At 48.5% G+C, this 20,171-nt stretch overlaps 3 protein-coding genes across 3 annotated transcripts; 1 reads left to right on the forward strand and 2 right to left on the reverse strand.

Moving 5' to 3' along the window:
* Positions 1–606: 606 nt before the first annotated feature.
* On the forward strand, positions 607–3,998 carry treA (alpha,alpha-trehalase treA; the record flags this gene model as incomplete). Its single annotated transcript, XM_033567679.1, has 4 exons — positions 607–618; positions 695–2,440; positions 2,491–2,775; positions 2,826–3,998. The coding sequence occupies 4 exons, from the start codon at positions 607–609 to the stop codon at positions 3,996–3,998; spliced, it is 3,216 nt and encodes a 1,071-aa protein (XP_033429674.1).
* A 273-nt stretch (positions 3,999–4,271) lies between these two features.
* Positions 4,272–6,754, reverse strand: cat1 (catalase catB; the record flags this gene model as incomplete). The annotated part of the gene is made up of 6 exons (XM_033567680.1): positions 4,272–5,185; positions 5,241–5,415; positions 5,480–5,644; positions 5,705–6,120; positions 6,179–6,404; positions 6,479–6,754. The coding sequence occupies 6 exons, from the start codon at positions 6,752–6,754 to the stop codon at positions 4,272–4,274; spliced, it is 2,172 nt and encodes a 723-aa protein (XP_033429675.1).
* Positions 6,755–16,203: 9,449 nt separating this feature from the next.
* On the reverse strand, positions 16,204–17,766 carry ATNIH1004_002999 (uncharacterized protein; the record flags this gene model as incomplete). Its single annotated transcript, XM_033567681.1, has 2 exons — positions 16,204–17,423; positions 17,481–17,766. The coding sequence occupies 2 exons, from the start codon at positions 17,764–17,766 to the stop codon at positions 16,204–16,206; spliced, it is 1,506 nt and encodes a 501-aa protein (XP_033429676.1).
* Between the last annotated feature and the right edge of the window lie 2,405 nt (positions 17,767–20,171).

The following is a 20,171-nucleotide window of genomic DNA, read 5'->3' on the forward strand; positions in this document are numbered from 1 at the left end:
GGGTCTACTCTCACTTTCAACTCAACAGCCAAGACCCGGTGAGTTTTAGATTTCCTACTGGCCAAGGAATCTGCCGTGACAGACTTATCCACTCTAACTTCTTTTAACTTCAGGCTTACTCCGTACTTTCCCCACAAGGATGGAACCGGCTATCTCCACGACCCAATATTGACTCCATCTACCTATCACCAGCCAAGCAGATTCGGGTCCCAGTTTCTGGATTTTTCCAACCACTCAAAGTATCCATTCTTGATTCCTTTCCTGAATCAACCTTGGAATGGTGGCTTGTAATTACCCCGCATGCTGATACACTGCCCTATTGCACAATATAACCTGCGGCATATCTTCCGGGCAGCTTGACCGGAACCGGGATCGGTGACGTCGACAAGCCGGTCCGTTTCCGATTTAAGTTGTTGAGGGACTAAACCTTGGGTACCCGGTTGGATCAGCATCTACTTTTCCTGGCATCGGATACGAAGTGTGGGGACAAGACGAGCCGTAAACTCAACCAACTCTATTTATTATCCGCCGGCTCTGCACATTGTTCCAGAATCGAAAGACGGACTGAGCGAGCTCATTGTAACTGTTCCCGAGAGGCATATCAAGATGAAGCTCAAGGTACGTGCTTATTTGCTTCCTGATCACAGTTCGTTTAACTCACAGTACGGGAACGAAAGAGACTAATAGTGAACAGGTTACGGCCGCATTGGGGCTGCTGTCTTCACTACCAGGCGCTGTCTGTAGTAGCTCTTCTGGAAAGAATGATCGTATTACCAATGCATTGAACAGACATCAAAGCGGTCATGGTCCACGAAAGGCCGCAGCTAGCTCGACTAGTCTGTACGAGACCAGATTTGATGGACTGACTTGGGATGATAACAATTGGATACTCCAAACTACTACTCTGGACCAGGGTCGTTACCAATCGCGTGGCTCTGTTGCAAATGGTTACCTTGGTATTAGCGTGGCTAGCGTTGGCCCTTTCTTTGAAGTCGACATCGAAGATAATGGCAATGAGATTGATGGCTGGCCTCTATTTGCTCGTCGTCAGACTTTCGCTACCATAGCTGGGTTTTTTGACTCACAGTCTACCACCAATTCCACCAATTTCGGCTGGCTGTACCAATATGGATGGGACAGCGTTATCAGTGGTGTCCCACACTGGGGCGGGCTGATTCTGGACCTGGGAGATGATACCTATCTGGATGCCAGTGTGGACAACAGCACGATCAAGAACTTCCATTCTATGTACGACTTCAAGGCCGGAGTTTTGTCCTGGTCGTACGACTGGGTTCCCAAAGGTGATAAAGGATCTTTTGCGATCACATATCGCCTCTTTGCGAACAAGCTCAACGTCACCCAAGCTGTGGTGGATATGGAAATCACTCCTTCTCAAGACTCTGACGCAACAGTGGTCAACATCATCGATGGGAAGTCAGCTGCACGCACTGATTTCGCTGAATCGGGACAAGACGACAGTGCTATCTTCACGGCCGTTCGACCCTGGGGAATCTCCAATGTCACAGCGTACGTCTATGCGAATTTGACAGCCTCAAATGGGGTTGACTTGTCTTCGCGTGCCCTGATTACCGGTAAGCCCTACATGAGCGACAACAAGTCCACTATCGCGGAGGCCGTTCCAGTCAAGTTTGCAGCCAATGAGGCGGTTCGCGTCACCAAGTTCGTTGGGGCTGCTTCTTCGGACGCTTTTCAGAACCCACGGCAAATTGCGAAGAACGCGGCATCGGCAGCGTTGGTGGCTGGGTATCAAAAGTCCCTGACATCTCACGTATCAGAATGGGCAAGTGTTATGCCTGATGATTCTGTTGAACACTTTGTCGACCCTGCAACTGGAAAGCTGCCAGATGACGATCATATCATCGATTCGGCCATTATTGCCGTCGCGAATACGTACTACCTTCTGCAGACTACTGTAGGACCACGCGCCATTGCGGCCGTCTCTGGGGCGCCGGTGAATAGGGATAGTATTGCGGTTGGTGGACTTACTTCCGATGCATATGCAGGCCAGATTTTCTGGGATGCCGATGTTTGGATGCAGCCTGGCCTTGTTGCATCCCACCCAGAGTCTGCTCAGCGTGTAACCAACTACCGAGTCGCCAAATTCGAACAAGCGCAGGCGAACATCGAAACAGCCTTTGCTGGCTCGAAGAACCGCACCAAGTTCGAGCCATCGGCAGCAATTTATCCCTGGACGAGTGGTCGATTTGGTAATTGCACGGCAACTGGTCCATGCTGGGACTACCAGTACCATTTGAACGGCGATATTGGTCTCTCCATGATTTATGAGTGGGTTGCAAGCGGTGATACGCCTCATTTCCGTGACAACCATTTCCCAGTTTACGATTCAGTGGCAACACTCTATTCGAACTTAGTGGAGCGAAATGGATCGACTTGGACTTTGACTAATATGACTGATCCGGTAAGTTGCGAGATATTATCTTGTCTGTTCTTTATTAACGACAATTTCAGGATGAATATGCCAATCATGTTGATGCAGGTGCTTTCACGATGGCCATGATTTCTGAAACGCTGGAAAATGCCAACATTTTCCGCGAGAAGTTCGATCAAGAGACGAACGAAACCTGGTCCGAAATATCAGACAACGTGCTTATGATCCAAGAGAACGACGTGACATTGGAATACACCACGATGAACGGGACTGCTGTGGTCAAACAAGCCGACATAGTGCTTATGACCTATCCTCTGGCCTACGACAGCTACAGCCATGAAACCGCACTGAACGACCTGGACTACGTAAGTATTCATCACCATCTACGCATGTCATATCAACTAACATTACGTAGTACGCCATCAAGCAATCGGCTGACGGCCCAGCTATGACCTGGGCAATCTTTTCTATTGTTGCCAGTGACATCGCCCAATCTGGCTGTTCGGCGTACACCTACCACCAGTATTCATACAGCCCGTATGCACGAGCACCATTCTACCAGCTGTCCGAGCAGATGATCGACGACCCCAACGTCAACGGCGGCACTCATCCTGCCTTTCCCTTCCTGACCGGACACGGCGGTGCCAACCAAGTAGCCCTCTTTGGCTACCTGGGTCTCCGCCTGGTCCCAGACGACATCCTCCACATCGACCCCAACCTCCCGCCCCAAATCCCCTACGTGAGGTACCGCACATTCTACTGGCATGGATGGCCCATCTCCGCACACTCCAACTACACACATACGACCATCCAGCGCGCAAAGGACGTCCCAGCCATGAAAACCGCAGACCGACGATTCGCCAACTCCACCATATCCGTCCACGTCGGCGAAGCTCAAAACTCAACGGTCTACACCCTCCCCTTAACTTCTTCTCTAACCATCCCCAACCGTCAAACCGGCACCATCCCAACCATAGACGGGAACCTGGTCCAATGCAGACCCGTTTACTCCCCTGATGACTTCGAACCGGGCCAGTTCCCGATCTCCGCCGTGGACGGCGCCAATTCCACGAAATGGCAACCTTCTACTTCGAACCTGACCTCTCTCACTGTGACGCTCTCCGACGCGGAGATCAAATCTAACTCTCTCGTCTCGGGATTCCATTTCGATTGGTCCGGTTCGCCGCCTGTCAACGCGACGGTGATTTTCCATGATGAGTTCATCGAGAACCCGGCGACGGCAGTCCTCGAGAACTCGAACTCGCCTCGGCATAACCTTGTGTCTCAGTTGACGAATATTAAGCTATCCGAGCCGTATTCCGCTTTGAAGAATTATAATGAAGTTACTACCCCGGTCGGGAATGAAACCACGTTCCAGCTTGAAAATCCCGTGCCGGTATCTCGCTATGCGACGTTGTTGATCTCAGGAAATCAGGCCCAGGACGATGAAGAGAAGGGCGCTACGGTTGCGGAGTGGGTGATTCTGGGACAAGACCAGGGGTCGTCAGACAAGAAAGATGGGGTGAGAAAGTTGAGTGTGAAAAATGCGGTTGCGTTGGAGAGAGGGTTGGGAAGACGCAGATATTAAGACGGTGGATGAGGATGACAAAGTCGATTCTTTACTTATTAGTGGGAAATGAATAGTGTAGTCATAGTCATAGATCAGTTTCTTTACTTGATAGTGGGACATAAATTATTTTACTTTCCTCCTTCCCTCTCTTCTAATAAGAATGACAGTAATTAAAGAATGCACTAGTTGGCTACCGCGCTAGTTGAAAATAAATACACGAATGCCAAGAAATTCCAGAGATCATAACCCTAGAACAGATCACATTCCCCTAGCTTACACAGATACGAAATTCTAGTTATCCAGGGCGAAGCGATCCAAAAACTTGAATGTGCGTAGACCGTTCTTGACATCAGTGACGAAATCATCAGTCACTGATTGCGCGACATAGACACCCTCACGAGACGAGGAGATACCCGAAGAGCGGAAAGCCGAAGAAGCACTACCCAGGGCAGCGACGGGCTTACCAAACCGGAACCCATCGATGAGGATCTGCAGCGGACGACCAGCAGGGAACAGGGTAGATGAAGCAGAGGAGTTGGAAGGGGCGGTGAACGACAACGGGGCGAAGAGACCTTCAGCCCTGTTGGCGACCACAACGGCATCGAACTGGATGGCGTCCGAAGCGGAGTAGGTTTGATCGACGCCGTCGGCCAAACGCTCCGCGACGACGACGACGTCCACGCCAGCGTCCTTGAGCTGCGAGCGCAGGGTCGAAGCGGCCTCGATGGAGTCGGGAGTCTGCACGGACGCCAAGAAGCCGACCTTTAGACCGTCGAGTTTCTTCAACGGCTGACCGAACGCGCCGACGTCGGCGGTCTTGTTGTTATGGTAGAAGGTCGGGTCAGGCGAGGGCTCTTTTTCGCCGATGGCGCGGGCGACGCGACGTGCGAGGTCGTTGTCGACGCGGTTCAACTGGACGATGACATTGTTGCGGACAACAGGGCTCTTGAGGTTGGAGGTCTCGAAGCGGATGGCGTCGATCAGGAACTGTTGCTCGGTGGGCACGAGAGAGTTGTAGAAGAGACGCGGCTGGGACCAGACGTCCTGGAAGGACGGGCTGACAGATCGCGTCAGGGGGCCGCTGGGCGCGCGGTTGGGGGCTGTGAAGAATCCTCGGCCGGCGGTCTGGTTGGCTTGCTTGGGAGAGCCCTTGTTGGAGGTGTTGGGGGTGTATGCGTTGGGGTTGAGCGGGATAAACATTTGGCCTGGAGGTGCTTGTCAGAAAAAAGGAGACATTTTATTTCGAATGCTCGGACTCACCAGCGCCGTCGCGGTTGTTGTTGTGGATGGGAACGCGAGGCTGGTTGATTGGCAGCTGCTCAAAATTGGGACCGCCATGTCGGTTCAGCTGAGTGTCAAGGTACGAGAAGAGACGACCCTGAAGCAGAGGGTCTTCGGTGAAGTCGACGCCACGGACGATATGGCCTGGTTGGAACTATTGTTTTTATGAATATTAGCAAACGCGCTGGAGGTAGACCATGGGAAAGAATTGAACGCACCATCACCTGTTCGGTCTCGGCGAAGTAGTTGCGCGGGTTGCGGTTCAGGGTCATCTTGCCCAGTTTGGTGATGGGCACGTATTCCTCTGGCACGATCTTGGTAGGATCAAACACGTCGAAGCCAAAACGCAGCTGGTCCTTTTCGTCCATGATTTGGACACCGAGCTATTTCAATATCTTGTTAGCCATGTACGGAAGAACAGGACGGAAGGTCTGGCCACATACCTCCCATTCGGGAAAACGACCCGCCTCGATCGAATCGAACAGATCCTGGCGCATGAAGTCTGCATTCTTGCCCGACACCTGTTGTGCTTCTTCCCAGACCAAGCTGGCTTTACCCTGCAGCGACTTCCAGTGGAACTTGACCAGCTTGGTGGACCCGTCGTCGGTCACGAAACGGAAGGTGTGCACACCAAACCCGTCAACATGGCGGAATGAACGGGGAATTCCGTGGCCGGCCATAGCCCAGAAGAGCGTGTGCAGCGCACTAGGCTGTTGGCTGAAGAAATCCCAGGCTGAGTCATGGGCAGTAGCTGCCTGGGGGATTTCATTGTCACCCCGGGGCTTGACCGAATGGATCAGATCCGGGAATAGGATAGCATCCTGGATGAAGAAAACGGGGATGTTGTTGCCGACAATATCTATGGCCTATGTAAGTATCCGGGTGTGTATCAAACACGAAAAGGAGAGAGAGCTTACCGAAGTTACCCTCGTCGGTATAGAAGCGAGTCGCAAATCCGTGAACATCCCGAGCCAGGTCCGAGCTACCCCGGCTGCCAGCCACTGTCGAGAATCGCACAAAAACAGGTGTCTCCTTGTTTTTCTCCGACAGGAACGAAGCCGCCGTGATGTTGGAGTAGTCACCGTACGAGGTGAAGACGCCGTGGGCACCGGCCCCACGAGCATGCACCGCGCGTTCAGGGACCTACATCGCCGGGTTAGAGCTTTAGATACCGTGCATCGATGGGAACCGAAGAGAGTAGAAAGGAGGGATCATACACGCTCATGGTCAAACCGCTGGATTTTCTGCCGGAAGATAAAATCCTCCAGTAGGGTTGGACCCCGATCTCCTACTTGGAGACTGTTTTGATCGGCAATGGGACCTCCCACATCGCTGGTGAGGAACGCGTCATTGTCGTCCAGATAGTACTGAGACAGGAATTCCTCGGTGGACGAAGCGGCATCGGACGAGTCTCGGCGTTCAAGCCCGCCGGACATGTATGGACAGACCGCATTGGCGACGCCAATGAGGCCGATCAGGGGGGAGGCACGCATGGTCGCTAGCAATCTGCAAGTATCAGTATGGAGAGAGAAGGCAGAAGAGACAGGACGAGAGATGGAAAATGGGGAGAAAGGCGGTCGGTATGGACGAAAGAGGGATTGAGATCAGGAAACAAACCAATTGGGATTATCCGGGCGTGCAACTGCAAACAGGAAAACAGCAGCTCGTTTGCAGATCCAGGTACGTACCGGGAGTGCTTATATAGAAATGTAGGTCGGAGTCTATTGGCGGCCTAAGGCCATAGAAACAGGAGGTGAATAAGCCATAACACTGACCGATCCCTATTAGTTGAACATTGCAGGTCTAGAAACTGAGGAGAAACAGGACCAGAGAGGCGATGCGATGCTGCGGAAACTACCATCTCCGAAAATCAAACCGCATGGAACAATGGCGCAGAACTCATTCGTTCAACGCTGTAGATCGCTTCTTGGCAGTGCAGCCTCAAATGGACAAATCACTTCGGTAGGTAATAATTCTGTGGCTCTCACTGGGGGGATCATTGGCGCTTGGTAATACCGATGGTCTGGAGCTCGCACGCCACTAGCGATTATTAAGTACCTGGGTGGAGTGGAGTATTGCCGCATTCAACGGTTCCGGTACGATCCCATCTTCCAAGATATCGCCAGCTCAGATTGACTTCGTCTGATGCGAACGATGTTTCGCCCAGACGGCAACTTATCTTCCAGTGCGCTCCATGTCTCATCTGCCTGGGACGTCGGAAATTTACACCAGACTGCATCAGTGATGAAGCCGCCGAGCAGGCAATTGAATTACGGCAATTCAAATAAGAAGGATATGATTGGTATTGCCAGTCTGACTAAGAACTAAGGCCGCATACGCATGGTGTGCCGTGCGTATGCGGCCGCGATTTGGACTATTGGAAACGGTCCAGATGTCTCCTGCAAGAAGACTTGCATTGTCACACCATCCGTGGTCATCATTGGTTCTGGGGACAGGCACTGGAATCCTGGAATACGCTGGGGATTGTTAAAACTTATTCTAATAACTAATTTGTCGGATCCGACGGACGCTCCCGATGAATACCACATACCGAAGAACGCCGTACATATTTTGGCTTAGTTGATGGCATGATTAAACCCGAGACTCGTCGTCTCAGTCGACACCCGACCTAATAAACTTCTCTTTTCCATCCCTTTGTTGTATGCTTCTTCCCCCATGCTTCGTCCCCCGTGCTTCTGCCCCCTTGCTTGTTCCCAGCTCTTTCGCCATATAATACCGCCAAGACGAGTCCCCGCACCGCAGAGCCCTTGGTCATGCAGTCTGTCGAACTAGTCGTAAACATCACATCACCAATCAAATACTTCCCCGCGCTTGGTAACGCCAGTGATAGACCTGCTAGGCGTGCATATACGGCTAGGATTCCGACACCGGACCTTTGAAAGCCCTCATATTGCTTCCTATCGGAGTGCATCGTGTTGCCAAGACTCCCACTCATTCCCAATTAGGGCTTCTTGGCTATAAGCTTTGGGACAGCTGTGCATATACGGCGGAGTAGACGGGTCAGAATGCTCCAATGCGACGGTATATGCTCAATCTCCCCCCTACATTCTTAAGTCATATCTAAAAATATACACAGCATCTCCATCGGGTGACTTTCAATCACATTGGCACTATTTCAAGCCTGTCCCCCCGTCCGGCCAATCGTTCAGCGCACAGCAACACCGGTGAAGGCTGGGATATCACCAAACCCTGCCCTCTCTGCCACTAGACTACTTAGGTAGGTACTCATATACAGGATTTCACACATGCGCCCGTATTCTAGTACCGATAAGAGACATTACCAGGGATGGAAGCTATATTCCCCGTCTCTAACCGGGTGTACCGGATATTCTCCAATCCGGATGGTCATGGTCCCCTAGCACCTTCAAGGCGACTATGCGGACCGACCTTCATGTTGGGATCTGCGCCATCGCTCGTTGATGGCTTAGTTTTAGTATAGACCTGGCAAAGCTGATATACTGCGACCGAGAGCTGGTGACTCAATGACTACAGAATCTGGTGCGCCCCTTGCTGCGAATTAAGGTATTTATTGTTCCACAGATGCTCCAACGAAGTACGACTCCACCTGGGCAAGAGAATTGGCTTCACTATGCGAGCCCTCATCCGGAGACGCGGAGCTATTGATAAATCAACGACGGAACTGGAAGTTAGGCTTGTTGTAGACAATGACATTAAAAGGGCTTTCACCCCAGAATGCTGCCGGATGAGGTCGGGTCGGGTCGTTCCCGGCCTGAGGAATGTAGGGTGTATTGGTAGTTGAGGAGAAGTTTGTCCGACCGTGTAGAAACGACGCCGGAAAGATGAAGATTAGCCTAGCCTTCTGAATTCCGGGAGATTGTCATGCGGGAATGGCCGATCAGATCAGATGTGCTTACTCAAGCCCACCAAGAAAGAGTTATAACCTTTGCTGACTTAGTGTGGTCTGGGATCTGGAAGGAGTGTGTGCTGTTCACCGGCACGGATTTGTGATCGCCCTGCGTCAGGAGAAGCGCATGATCCTCGCTATCTTCATGCTACCTACAGCTGGAATTAACGCCTAAGTTGAAGATCTTCTAGTGTGCCAGGTATGTGCTAGTATACTGAAAATAACGCTGGGTTAATATTGATGCTTCTTGTAGCGAACGCATAATCAGACGAGGACATTATCACTGCAGAGCGATGAAGTTGGCTTTTAATGGACGGCATCGTTTGATCCAGTTTTGTTGTATTGAATTTATCTTACTTTTCTACTGGACACGACCAGGCCGGAATTCAATCAATTTCTATTATTCTTTGCAGTGTAACTATGACGCATTGAGCTATGCGGGCGATCTCCCAATGAAGAAGAACCTAAACTCCGTATATTAAAACACTGAGAGGCAGATAGTGTAGTAATCTCAAAGAAAAATCCAGCGTCTCACTGTATGTAAGCACGACTACATCAACAGTAAAAGCGTTATCTCTCTGTCTGCATCCTGCTGTGTGGCCTACTGGCCTGCCTCACTGTACCGGTAGAATCATTACAACCTACCTACATAATTCGAGCCGAGAATTCTAGATTCTCATTTCCATTCGGTATCGGGCGTCACCATGAAGTAGGTAGTTCCCATGATCGTCAAAATCCCGCATAAGTGAACCAGCTCCGCATGTTCCTGCCACTCGGAGCATCGTGCAGATATCCTGTTTTCGCAATTCTGTTAGGCAGACCGTTGTAGACTGACGTGTGTTAGTGGTGGAATCGTACGTACAGATAATGATCAGGTCATCAATTGGTCCCATGACAAGGGACAAAAAGTTTCTTCGAGCAAACATAAGCTCATTTGCAGCAAACTCCGCTGGTAGATATGAAGCACCTCACCCCGTGGGGAGCGCAATGTCGATCATCACCGTTAGAGCAAACTTGGCTCGAAGCCCTGGCAGATGAGGACAGCCACTTGAATGCGTTCCGTCCAAACTCAAATCCACCGACGAGGATCAACGCCTTTTTTACGTGGGAATGACTCAGACTCAGCGGCCAGTAGGAACTGGAGGAAGGCGTGCCATTAGATTCATTGGCGGTTCGACAGAAGTTTAAAAGTAAACTACAACGGCTGTTCCTGCCTGTACCTGTACTTTGCATGCATACCCGTATGGGTTTCGGGAGATTGACTGCAGCTAGTGTATGTGTGACTGTAGATCATTGTTTAACCCTGAGATATCTATAAGAAACTTATCAAATCACGTGTCTATTATCTAAATTTCTTAACACGCAGATGGTTAAAAAGAGATAGCGGTGCATGTTTTTCCTCGAGGAAGGATTTCCCAATTGTTTGATTCTGGTTGATTCCATTATCATGTATGACACTCTTACGTTGATTTGAAGGTCATGCACTATGAATAGGATTCCCACATGAGGAGCACTTGATGCATTATTTTTCTCTTCTACATTTCTCGCTCTCAGGATGACAGAAAAAGAATATGGGCTGCCTTAACATTATTGTTCATTAGTGACTCAATTCGGAACAACCATGCAGCCTATCAATGTGTGAATACTCCCCAGATTATGTTGGTTATGTCTATATTTCGACAACTTCACAATGATAACAGGATCCATAGATAATGTAGTCACCATGAATATAAAACCCCCTCTTCCCCCCAGGAAGCTCCCACATTTTTCTTCCTCCTACAACTCTCTTTTCTTCTCTTCTGTTTCCTCAGTCTGCGTCATGTTGCACAACAATACCATGCACCAACACAATGCACACCACACTATGGGCCTTCTTCTGAGCATATATATGCTTTACTGCCTTGATAGTGATTTCTTCTTATGAATTATTTACCTCAGTGTCTTTTTCCTGATTCTGTTGTGGATGGTGACTAAATTCTTTAGCAGATCCCTTTGGCCAGCAGAGAATGAATGAAAGAAACCTCTTTTCTGCCACTCTGCGTAGGTTGGCCTTTACCTGTTTGCTGTGTTTGATATTTACTGGTCTTGATTGCAGACTGCCATCGTGCCAGATGCATTAGGTGAAGCTGTGCGATATCTTGTCTTCGGGCAGATGTGTTGGCTTGAATTTTCAAGTCCATTGGCTTCTGCCTTGACTTGGTTAAGGAAATATACACAGCATTGCGGTATTTTTCTTGCCCATCTGGTGGTATCTCTCTGACTCTTGCTGACATCATGCCAGCAACAGTGTTCTCACTTGCGCGATGCAATCGACACCTCGTGGAAGAGAGACTTACCATCTACTCCCTATGACATACTAGGTATGTGGGTAGCCGTTGTGCACCTCGGGCATCCACACAACAGCAATGTTGCATTGATACATATATTACCTCCCTTGAGGTAACATTTCTTATGTCATGCCGGTGAGTGGTTGGGCGGTCTGCTATGTTTATGAGCAAGTTCATCATCAGTTGCACTACTGTATGAGTTGATGGTCTTATCCTACAGTGGGCGCCTTTTTTGCACGCCCTTTGGCCAAACTGGGTGGGCGGGGTGGTGCTTGGCTGGCCGTCACTCCTGCCATTAGGGTGACATGGGGGTGCAATTTTTGGATTGTCACTGACGCTTGATGTGACGAGTATGTGGGTGGGGAATGTCAAGATACAATTCAGTTGTGCTTGACATGAAAGGTACGTGGATGGGCATTTACTCGGCAAGATGATATATTGTAGAGCAGTAGAGACTGTCATCCATATACGGCTTGAATAGATGTGCTAACATAAAAAGCTAGTTTCCTTGTCTACTTGGCAAGATGATTCCGATGCGTGGTTTATATATATAGACTTTTCCATCTGATCCAATCAAATGGCAGGAGATCAGACATGTGGTAATGGCCTATCTAAGAGAATGCACCGGTGAATAGGTGGAAGAGGACTGGTAAGTAGAGAAGCTCCGTGAGGTGTTACTAATGCAACCACACTATGTGCAGGCGACTGAAGGGGAACGGTGTCCTCTGTGGTTGATTGGCCAGACAAAGTTTGTCCAGTGGCTTCCTTGACTGCTCAGGCATCGCTGTACACGGGGCGGGTGGTGGCAGCAATCTGGGAGTGATAGAAGTGGATGCAAGTTTGCAACGGTGGAGGTATTCGCGTCTCATCAACAAAGTGGCGACTGGTTGGTGGGAGATTAATTCACTTGCAGCATTCGATGAGGGGGAGGAGGATATGGTGGTGGTGGTGGATATTTACAACTGATCAGTGACAGTTTTTATTGTGGGACAAGGTTGAGGTATAAATACCTCCTCGAGCTTCTGGCCTTCTTTTCTTCTTACTTTAACCATATTTCGCCATGAGGATCTTCAAGAGCTTGGTTGCTAGGAGGTGACTCCCTTCCAAAATATTCCTGACTTGGATGATATTTTGTGTACACTGACATGTCACTAGGTACTAACATAGCATATTTCGATGCTAGCTTCGGTTAGGCAATAAGGATAGGCCAGAGACATCGACAAAGACATGGAGAATGGAATTCGGATTGAGGATGGGAGAAAGGACGCAGCTTTTCAATATCAACAATTCGATTGGCCCCGGAGGGGGGTCCGGACGGGCTGGGTCGACTACAAACGACTCGACGGGCTAACTAGTGAACCAAGCAGAGTGAACGAACTGCAGGAATGGACCGAGGAAACGGACCGAGCGAGTATACCGAACCTGGCCTTGGAGGGTGGTTGGGACGGGCCTGGGTCGACTATGAATGATTTGACGGACGAGTGAACCGAGCCAAGAGAACAAACTGAAGAACAACCGAAGGAACTGACCAAAGGAACTGACTGAGGGAACTAACTGAAGGAGTCAACAGAAGGAATGACACCAAACCCGGCCTTGGAGGGCGGTTGGGATGGGCCTGGGACTGCGCCCGCCGAACGAGAGAATTGGACCGGATCGGACCGAACCGAACCGAACGAACCAAGAGAGAACCGATGGATGAGCCGAATGAACAGGCCGATTGAACGAACCGAACCGAACGAACCAACCGAACGAACCAACCGAACGAACCAACCGAACGAACCAACCGAACGAACCAACCGAACGAACCAACCGAACGAACCAACCGAACGAAAGAACGAACCGAAGGGGCGAACTGAAAGAACAACAGAGCAAAGGAGATATCAAGCCCGGCCTTGGAGGGTGGTAGGGATGGGCCTGGGAGAATTTTTGATTAATCCTCGTTGCTAGTGATTTCCACGAGTGACACTTTATTTTTCTTTTTCATCAACTGGGTTGACTTCGGCGGATTGGAGAAGAAAAACAGCTTGGAAGTGATGGCCATTATGAAACATGTAACTAGTCCAAGTCAAATCAAACATCCTCATCTACCATCTCGCTGTCCATATATGAACATCAAAGTTGCATATACCAAGACAGGATGTAGAACTATGCCCCATCCGCGGTCTAGAACCCAACTGCAACATCATACCCACCGTTATCTCCCGCACGTTGAAATTTACCTTACCCAGACTTTGATCATGTTCATTCCGATAACCTTCAAACGTTTGCCCAGTTTTCTATAGACCCCCTTAGCAGTAGAGGTAGGGCTCCCAAAAGCAACACTAGTTCAAGGCAATGAGCGGCAAGAATCAGACTGTAGATTCCAGAGGTAGTACTCGACAAATCCAATATGTCTATCCTTGATTCCACGGGTGCCGGCAGGCAACGCACATGTCCCGATGTGATACGACCGTTTCGTAGAAGCGTCCGCAAGCGTCCCGGCCCAGGTGGTATCACATACATTTTAATAACGATGTCATATGCATGACCTTGGGGCGCAGGGATCTCGATCCTGCAGCTAACACCTGGTCCAGAGTCAGCACCGTCATGGCAGCCGAGGTCATATCTGCTGGACCCGTCTATAAAAGCTGAGAATACAGCATGGATGATGCTGAAGCCACTGGAGTCGGGGCGTGGTACGAAAACCGAGTCTTGACAGCGTGAGAGATGATGAGCTACTTGCAGAGGCGAGCAATTGACTCCCGTGAGACAGTTGCAAAGGGAAGAACCCTTAATAAGCTCTCCGAGACCAGGAAGTCTATTCCATAGTGTGGTTGTTACGTGAGGCAACCCCAATCAAACTACCCCTTTAGATATTTTAACCATTTAATATTCGTCCAGTGTGGGAATTAACTTATGTGGTTTGGAAACAACTTATTTCTTTCACTCCACCGTGACACGCCAAACCGCGCCGGTTGAAACTATGGTATAAGAGTAATTTTGTCCGGAACTTCCGTTTATTCTACTGTAGTGAGTTTCTCAAAAGCCTCCTTGCTATAATACCTGAGATAGCCCCCTAGCTAATTTTCATGTAAACCAACAGCCACTAAACACGATAGCATTAGTCTGATAACTAGATTTGGTAACCGCAAGCAGCCAGAATCCTCCATTTACCAAATTGCAGAGTCTTCCAGCTCCAGATCTCCAATCCCCCAGAGAAGCGAAGGTACTGTTCATAACAATACCACTGCTTACTTTGTGTCTTTTGCACGCCATTCCATAGTCGCCTATTAGTTCAAAGGCCAGTTGCTTGATAAAGGGCTGCATAACGTACTGTGGACTATTGTAAGGAAGCCACGGGTTCCCAGATACTAGAAAGCAATAGGTTCCACTTCCCATAATCCAGGTCCTCTCCAAATATTACACCCTCACTCCTGCCTTAGCGTATTGGTTTTAGCATGTAATTATCTTTTGTCGTGACTGACTCGAGGCTTTCCCTGGTCAACCGCTCCATTTTGGGAGATCCCGAAAGAATGGTAGATTGCTTGTCGGAGTATTCCGCCTGTGCAGGAGTAAGAACACAGTGATCCAACACAAGACTGTCCAGTTCCTGGAGGACAACCCCCAACATTCTCTTATCATGAATAAATAACGTGCTTCGGAAATTATTCACACAGCATAAAGACAAGTGACGAGTAATTTCCCATGAAAGTGTACAGAGTTTATGCTGGTTATTGCCAGTGCATTGCCAGCATCAAGTATACAATACAGAGAATACCTTGTTTTTAATGCTGGATCTGTACCAGGCGAAGATTCGTAGGAGCAGTTACTCTCTGTTAAATGCCTGTGTACCGTTTAACATGTGCAATAAGTATCAATAAGGCCATTTTTATATCTGCTAATAAGCAAGTAAATCGGCAATAAATAATTAAATATATCAAGGTGACTGCTGAGAACCTAAATATAAATAAAAACTGAATTTGTATATCAGAACAAATCCACTAATTTTGGTGGGAGAATGGCAAATAGTCAGGTACTTTGTCAGCTTCTGCCGCTGTAGAAACCACCCTGCTTCCCCATTCATATCTTCCAGGTTTTATAACCGTAAGCCACTCTTAACTGTGCATTGATTAAGAACCAGGAGTTTGTTTCGTAGATCCGAATATTTTGAAGCTTATACTAACATTTTATTCACATAATTGTTTTATAGTACTCTGAGACAAGAGGGCGGTTAAAACAGCTCCCATTGACCGCCGTCCCCAGCGATGGGCAGACACCTCTTCGAGATGTTGGGGACGAGTAACTAAGTAGTATTTGTATGTGGTACTTCTTGAAGAAAACAAGAATTGCTCAAAGTGGGAAATGGTGGCTTTGTAGTTTCTGTTTGTCTGCATATATGAAAATGCTTGGAGTTGAGAGCCTTAGTTCGGTAGCTGTACAGATTCGAGATTGGGCAGATCAGGTTGAGCGCGTGTTCACTGCGGAAACGTCAGCTTGATAATCTGCAAAACTGCCGGGAGATGGCTAGGGACGTCGCTAATTACTGTGTGAGCGGTGGGGGAATGTCAGGGTACCCTCTTTCACGGAAATTCCTGCAACCAGTAACGCAAGTCAACAACAAGCTTTCAGAGATAATCCATCACCTCCGAAGAGAAGCAGGAGACTGTTCTTAACAATAACCAAAGAACATCAAGATGGGCTAGTATTTTCTCAAACGCCAACTCTGCCAGTGCTATACGACTCCTTTCGCTCAGTGTCTTCCACTTTGCTCTCGGAGAGTAGTTGTCAAAATCCCTGCCACCAAGGCAGCACATCCGCCAAGTCTCATTACCCATGCTACACTATTATCCCAAGGTTCTCCTCTCGGTTTCTGCAGTGCTTTAAATATAATACTGCCAAAAACACTCGAAACAAATTGTGGAACGGAGACAAAGACGTTGTGCAAGCCAAGAACAGCACCAGCCTGCCCTGTCGCTTTGCCTTCATCCTCATGGCTCATATCATTAGTCATATAGGCTCCTGGACAGGAGTTGCCAACGATTTCCCCTGACTCGTCCCTGAGGTGTGCATCCCATCTGCCAGCTTCATGCTGCGCTATTTCAGTAGCGAGAAGCGCAAATGGAACCCATATTGTAACAGCCCAAGAAATACCAACAATTCCCGTCATCACGGAAGCCCGTTGAGGTGAGGAAATGCAAAATGTGCTTATCATGCAGAGTGCAAAAAGAAAGTGTGAGAACAACCATATGCGCCGTAGAGTTAGGCGAGGGACCCAAATCCTTTGGCGGAATGATGATAGGGAACTAGCGCATGTACTGAGCATCCCCCGCTGTGGCAACTCAGAATTAAAGGGCTCTGTTGTATACTCGGGAGGCGGAACCATTTTGTCTGATGGGGAAAGCAGAAATGGTATGACAATACTGGCTGCGAATGCAATAATCGCATTAACAAATAGTGCAAACGTACTGACCCGTGTGGCTTCTTCCCACACTTTGTTAATCTCATCCTCGGATAGGCCACGATGTTCTGCGAAATACGGATTCACATACAACTGGCCTATATAGGTCGTGGCATAGAATAGAAAGGAAAACCATCCAAACCAGGATGCAAACTGGATTGCAAAGATCTTCCATATTTGTGGTGAAAGCTGCCGGATAGTCGTCATAAGCAATCGGACAAATAATCCAAATGCAGGGTTACCAGCTTCAGGGAGTTTCTCGGAAGTATTTTCCTCCTTGATACAAGCGCAGCTTATGGATAATGTAGATAGCAGAGAAATACTCGCGATCACACACAGGACTTTAAACTGTGTGTCCCCAAAGATTGGGAATGTTTTTGGCAAGTCCATGAAGCCCAGACAGTAGCCTAGGATATTTCCTGCGCCATTCACGCGGCTTGCCCAGGCGTTTGCGGACTTTTGCTGATGCCAAGGGGCATTGTCAACAATAAAAGCCCGAATTCCGGCTTGAACTGGTAAAACTCAGATACATCGTCAACAAGCAAGCGGCTGGAGATGACACAAAATACCTGTGTTGATAGCAAAATCCAGACAATACATCAAGATCGCTGCAGCGACAATTGATGCTGTTTTAGCCCCACCGGAGGTAGATTCTAAGCTCAAGATGTCGAAAATGGCTCTAATTATTTCTTGTACCCAAGCCAGAGCCAATAGACATACTACAGTGGCGATTCCGCCAAGTACCATGAACGGCTTCCTCTTACCCCAACGGCTGCGGCAATTGTCACTGCAAATGCCAATATAGGGTTGTACGAGCGTGCCTGTAAGAGGCCCGGCCATCCAGACAGCTGCCATCACGGATTTACTCATCCCTAGGGATAGAAGATACGGCTTCGTTGGTAAGAGAAAGACCAAATCAGACATAGCACTTGGGTATTGTAGAATGGCTTACAGATCCTGCGGAGTGCTGAACAGACCAAATCACCTGTAGACTGACTAATAGGTTAGGGGGCATATTGACATAATTTGTGTAGCGGATCACTCACCCTCCTATACCGAGAGTCAATATAAAAAGATACCAACCGCTTTTGGGCTCGTCGTCTTGATCTGTAGAGCTAGGATCCGCCTCGGTGTTTGACCTAACGCCGACCAGAGGTTCGGCCTCGTTCCTTGGCTCCATCGTCGAGTCAAATGATGGCGGTCTATAGCGCACGTCGATTGTCATCGGAATATACAGTCTGCTATCACCTTTTTATGATGAACAGTGGCTTATGCATTGTAGAGCTCAATCTAAAATGCTAGGTTCTTCCAAGGGGCTTGGGGAGAGATTCGCGCTGAAAAAGCGCTAAGATGAGGTGACCGCCTCGTCCCAAAACAATAAAGTGGATACCTAGTGCAATAGCGGTCTCGGATTGGCTACAAGGATCCAGCCCTCTATTCCATTCCATTGCCTTACTAAGCTTATGCATTGGTGTTCATAAAATATATGCAAGTTGATACCAAGCCTATGTATGTTATTTTTCATGTACAGACTTGCCTCCATCTCTGTCGGACCCTTTTTCGCTTCTCTATTTTACACCTCTGCGCTATTAATAAAATTTCCTACTATGATCACACAAATGTGCTTGGAAAAACAGAGAAGAGAAGATATCGATTTTCTCATCCCGCTTCACTTCTGGTCAACCAGGATGACTAGATGACGTATTAGCTAGGGATCTTACTGCCTTTTTGTCTGCTCACTCACCTTGTGAGTTGTCAAGAATGCGTACACGATAACGGCTATCTGCATATGCTCCCATATTGCTAGAATTGGAAGCTGCTTCACATATTTTGGATACCTCTTTAAATGCCAACAGTTGAAAAGTATCTCAAGGCACGCGCTCATCCCAAAGTGCTACCATGCCAGGTGTGAATTACCGGGGATTTCAGCTGTAAATAAATTCCCTCTGGAAACGAGCCGACAGATCACAATGCTACCGGTTATGACAAAGTCTAGAAGCAAGAGATGATCTTCAATCATTACAGGAAACACAGTGACTTAAACCATGGCCTCTTCTGACGTGACTGGTTCTGGGGTAGGATAAGACGCAGGTCCCGTAATACCTGCCTAACCTCACTGCGAGACCATCGCGGAAGCTCTAAAGGTAATCACAGCTTCTCTTCGGCCGTGAAATAATCCCGCATTCATCATCTGATAGAACCCCAGTTCTCCATCCATTAAGGTAGAGCCATCTTGTGACGGCTCTGTCATCCCCACTGGTAAGGAGGTACTTCTTTTTACTTTTGTACAGGTCCTATTCGCCTATTTCGTCATTTTCTTGGTTACAAATTCGTTATCGCAATGCACGAATACAGGCAATTGAAAGCCTTGGTATTTCATATCGCTTAGCATTGCTCAAGATGTTGGTGAACGAGCTTTCTATCTTTAAGAAAACAGAATCCACCGATATCGTGTTGCGTGGTCTGTTATCAGCATATAGTAGTGAGAACCTGTACGAGAAGCAGGGTCATTAAGCTGCCTATAGCGTTCAGACAGAGTATTTCTTCCACCCGCAATATCAATAAAAATGCGTTGAAGAGGTTTCGTAGCGCGTTTTGCCAAGGTATGAGATTGGCTGCGCTTCTGGTTCGCCGCGTGGCAGACATCGCAAAAAGGCCGAGATTGAGGACCGGAAACCTTAATCTGACTGCCAGGTGTACGAGACAATCGCAAAATATCAGGGTAATTCAAGTGAGCTAATCGTCGATGCTACTGAGTCATGGTAGCCACCTGAGGACTAGGTGCTTTAGGCTAGAGCCGCGAGGGCCAGTTCCTCTGGATAAGATGTCTTGCATATCACACTGTTAATCTTATACAGTTTGTAGTTGAAGGAACTCAATGAATCCCATCTCATGGTCGAAGGCGTATTCCGTGAACTTTTTAGGTATGAGCCTTGAGATCAGTCACACTGGGAGGGACAAAATCAATGTTTCTTGTGTCACATAATCCACAGCGAGTGCCCATAGAAAATGCTGTACGTTCTTCTCTATGCAGGTTCTCCACGTGATCCCAGAGCTTATTTGTTTTCTTTGCCTTCTTTCTGCGATGAGTGGGAGGGAGTCTCGGATCTGCCAGGCAAAACAGGCATTTTAACACGTCATATTTCTGTGGAATCCTGCTGTCTGGTGGGGATATTAGGGGCAGTGGGGGAGGGGTGCAGCTGCCATTGCCGCTTGCGTCCCCCTTTGTGGAGCTTCCTTTCAGTCCTGCCAGCGGATCA

The sequence above is a fragment of the Aspergillus tanneri genome, assembly GCF_003426965.1.
Source record: "Aspergillus tanneri strain NIH1004 chromosome Unknown AapTan_1_pilon_pilon_pilon, whole genome shotgun sequence".
Classification (NCBI taxonomy): Eukaryota; Fungi; Ascomycota; class Eurotiomycetes; order Eurotiales; family Aspergillaceae; genus Aspergillus; species Aspergillus tanneri.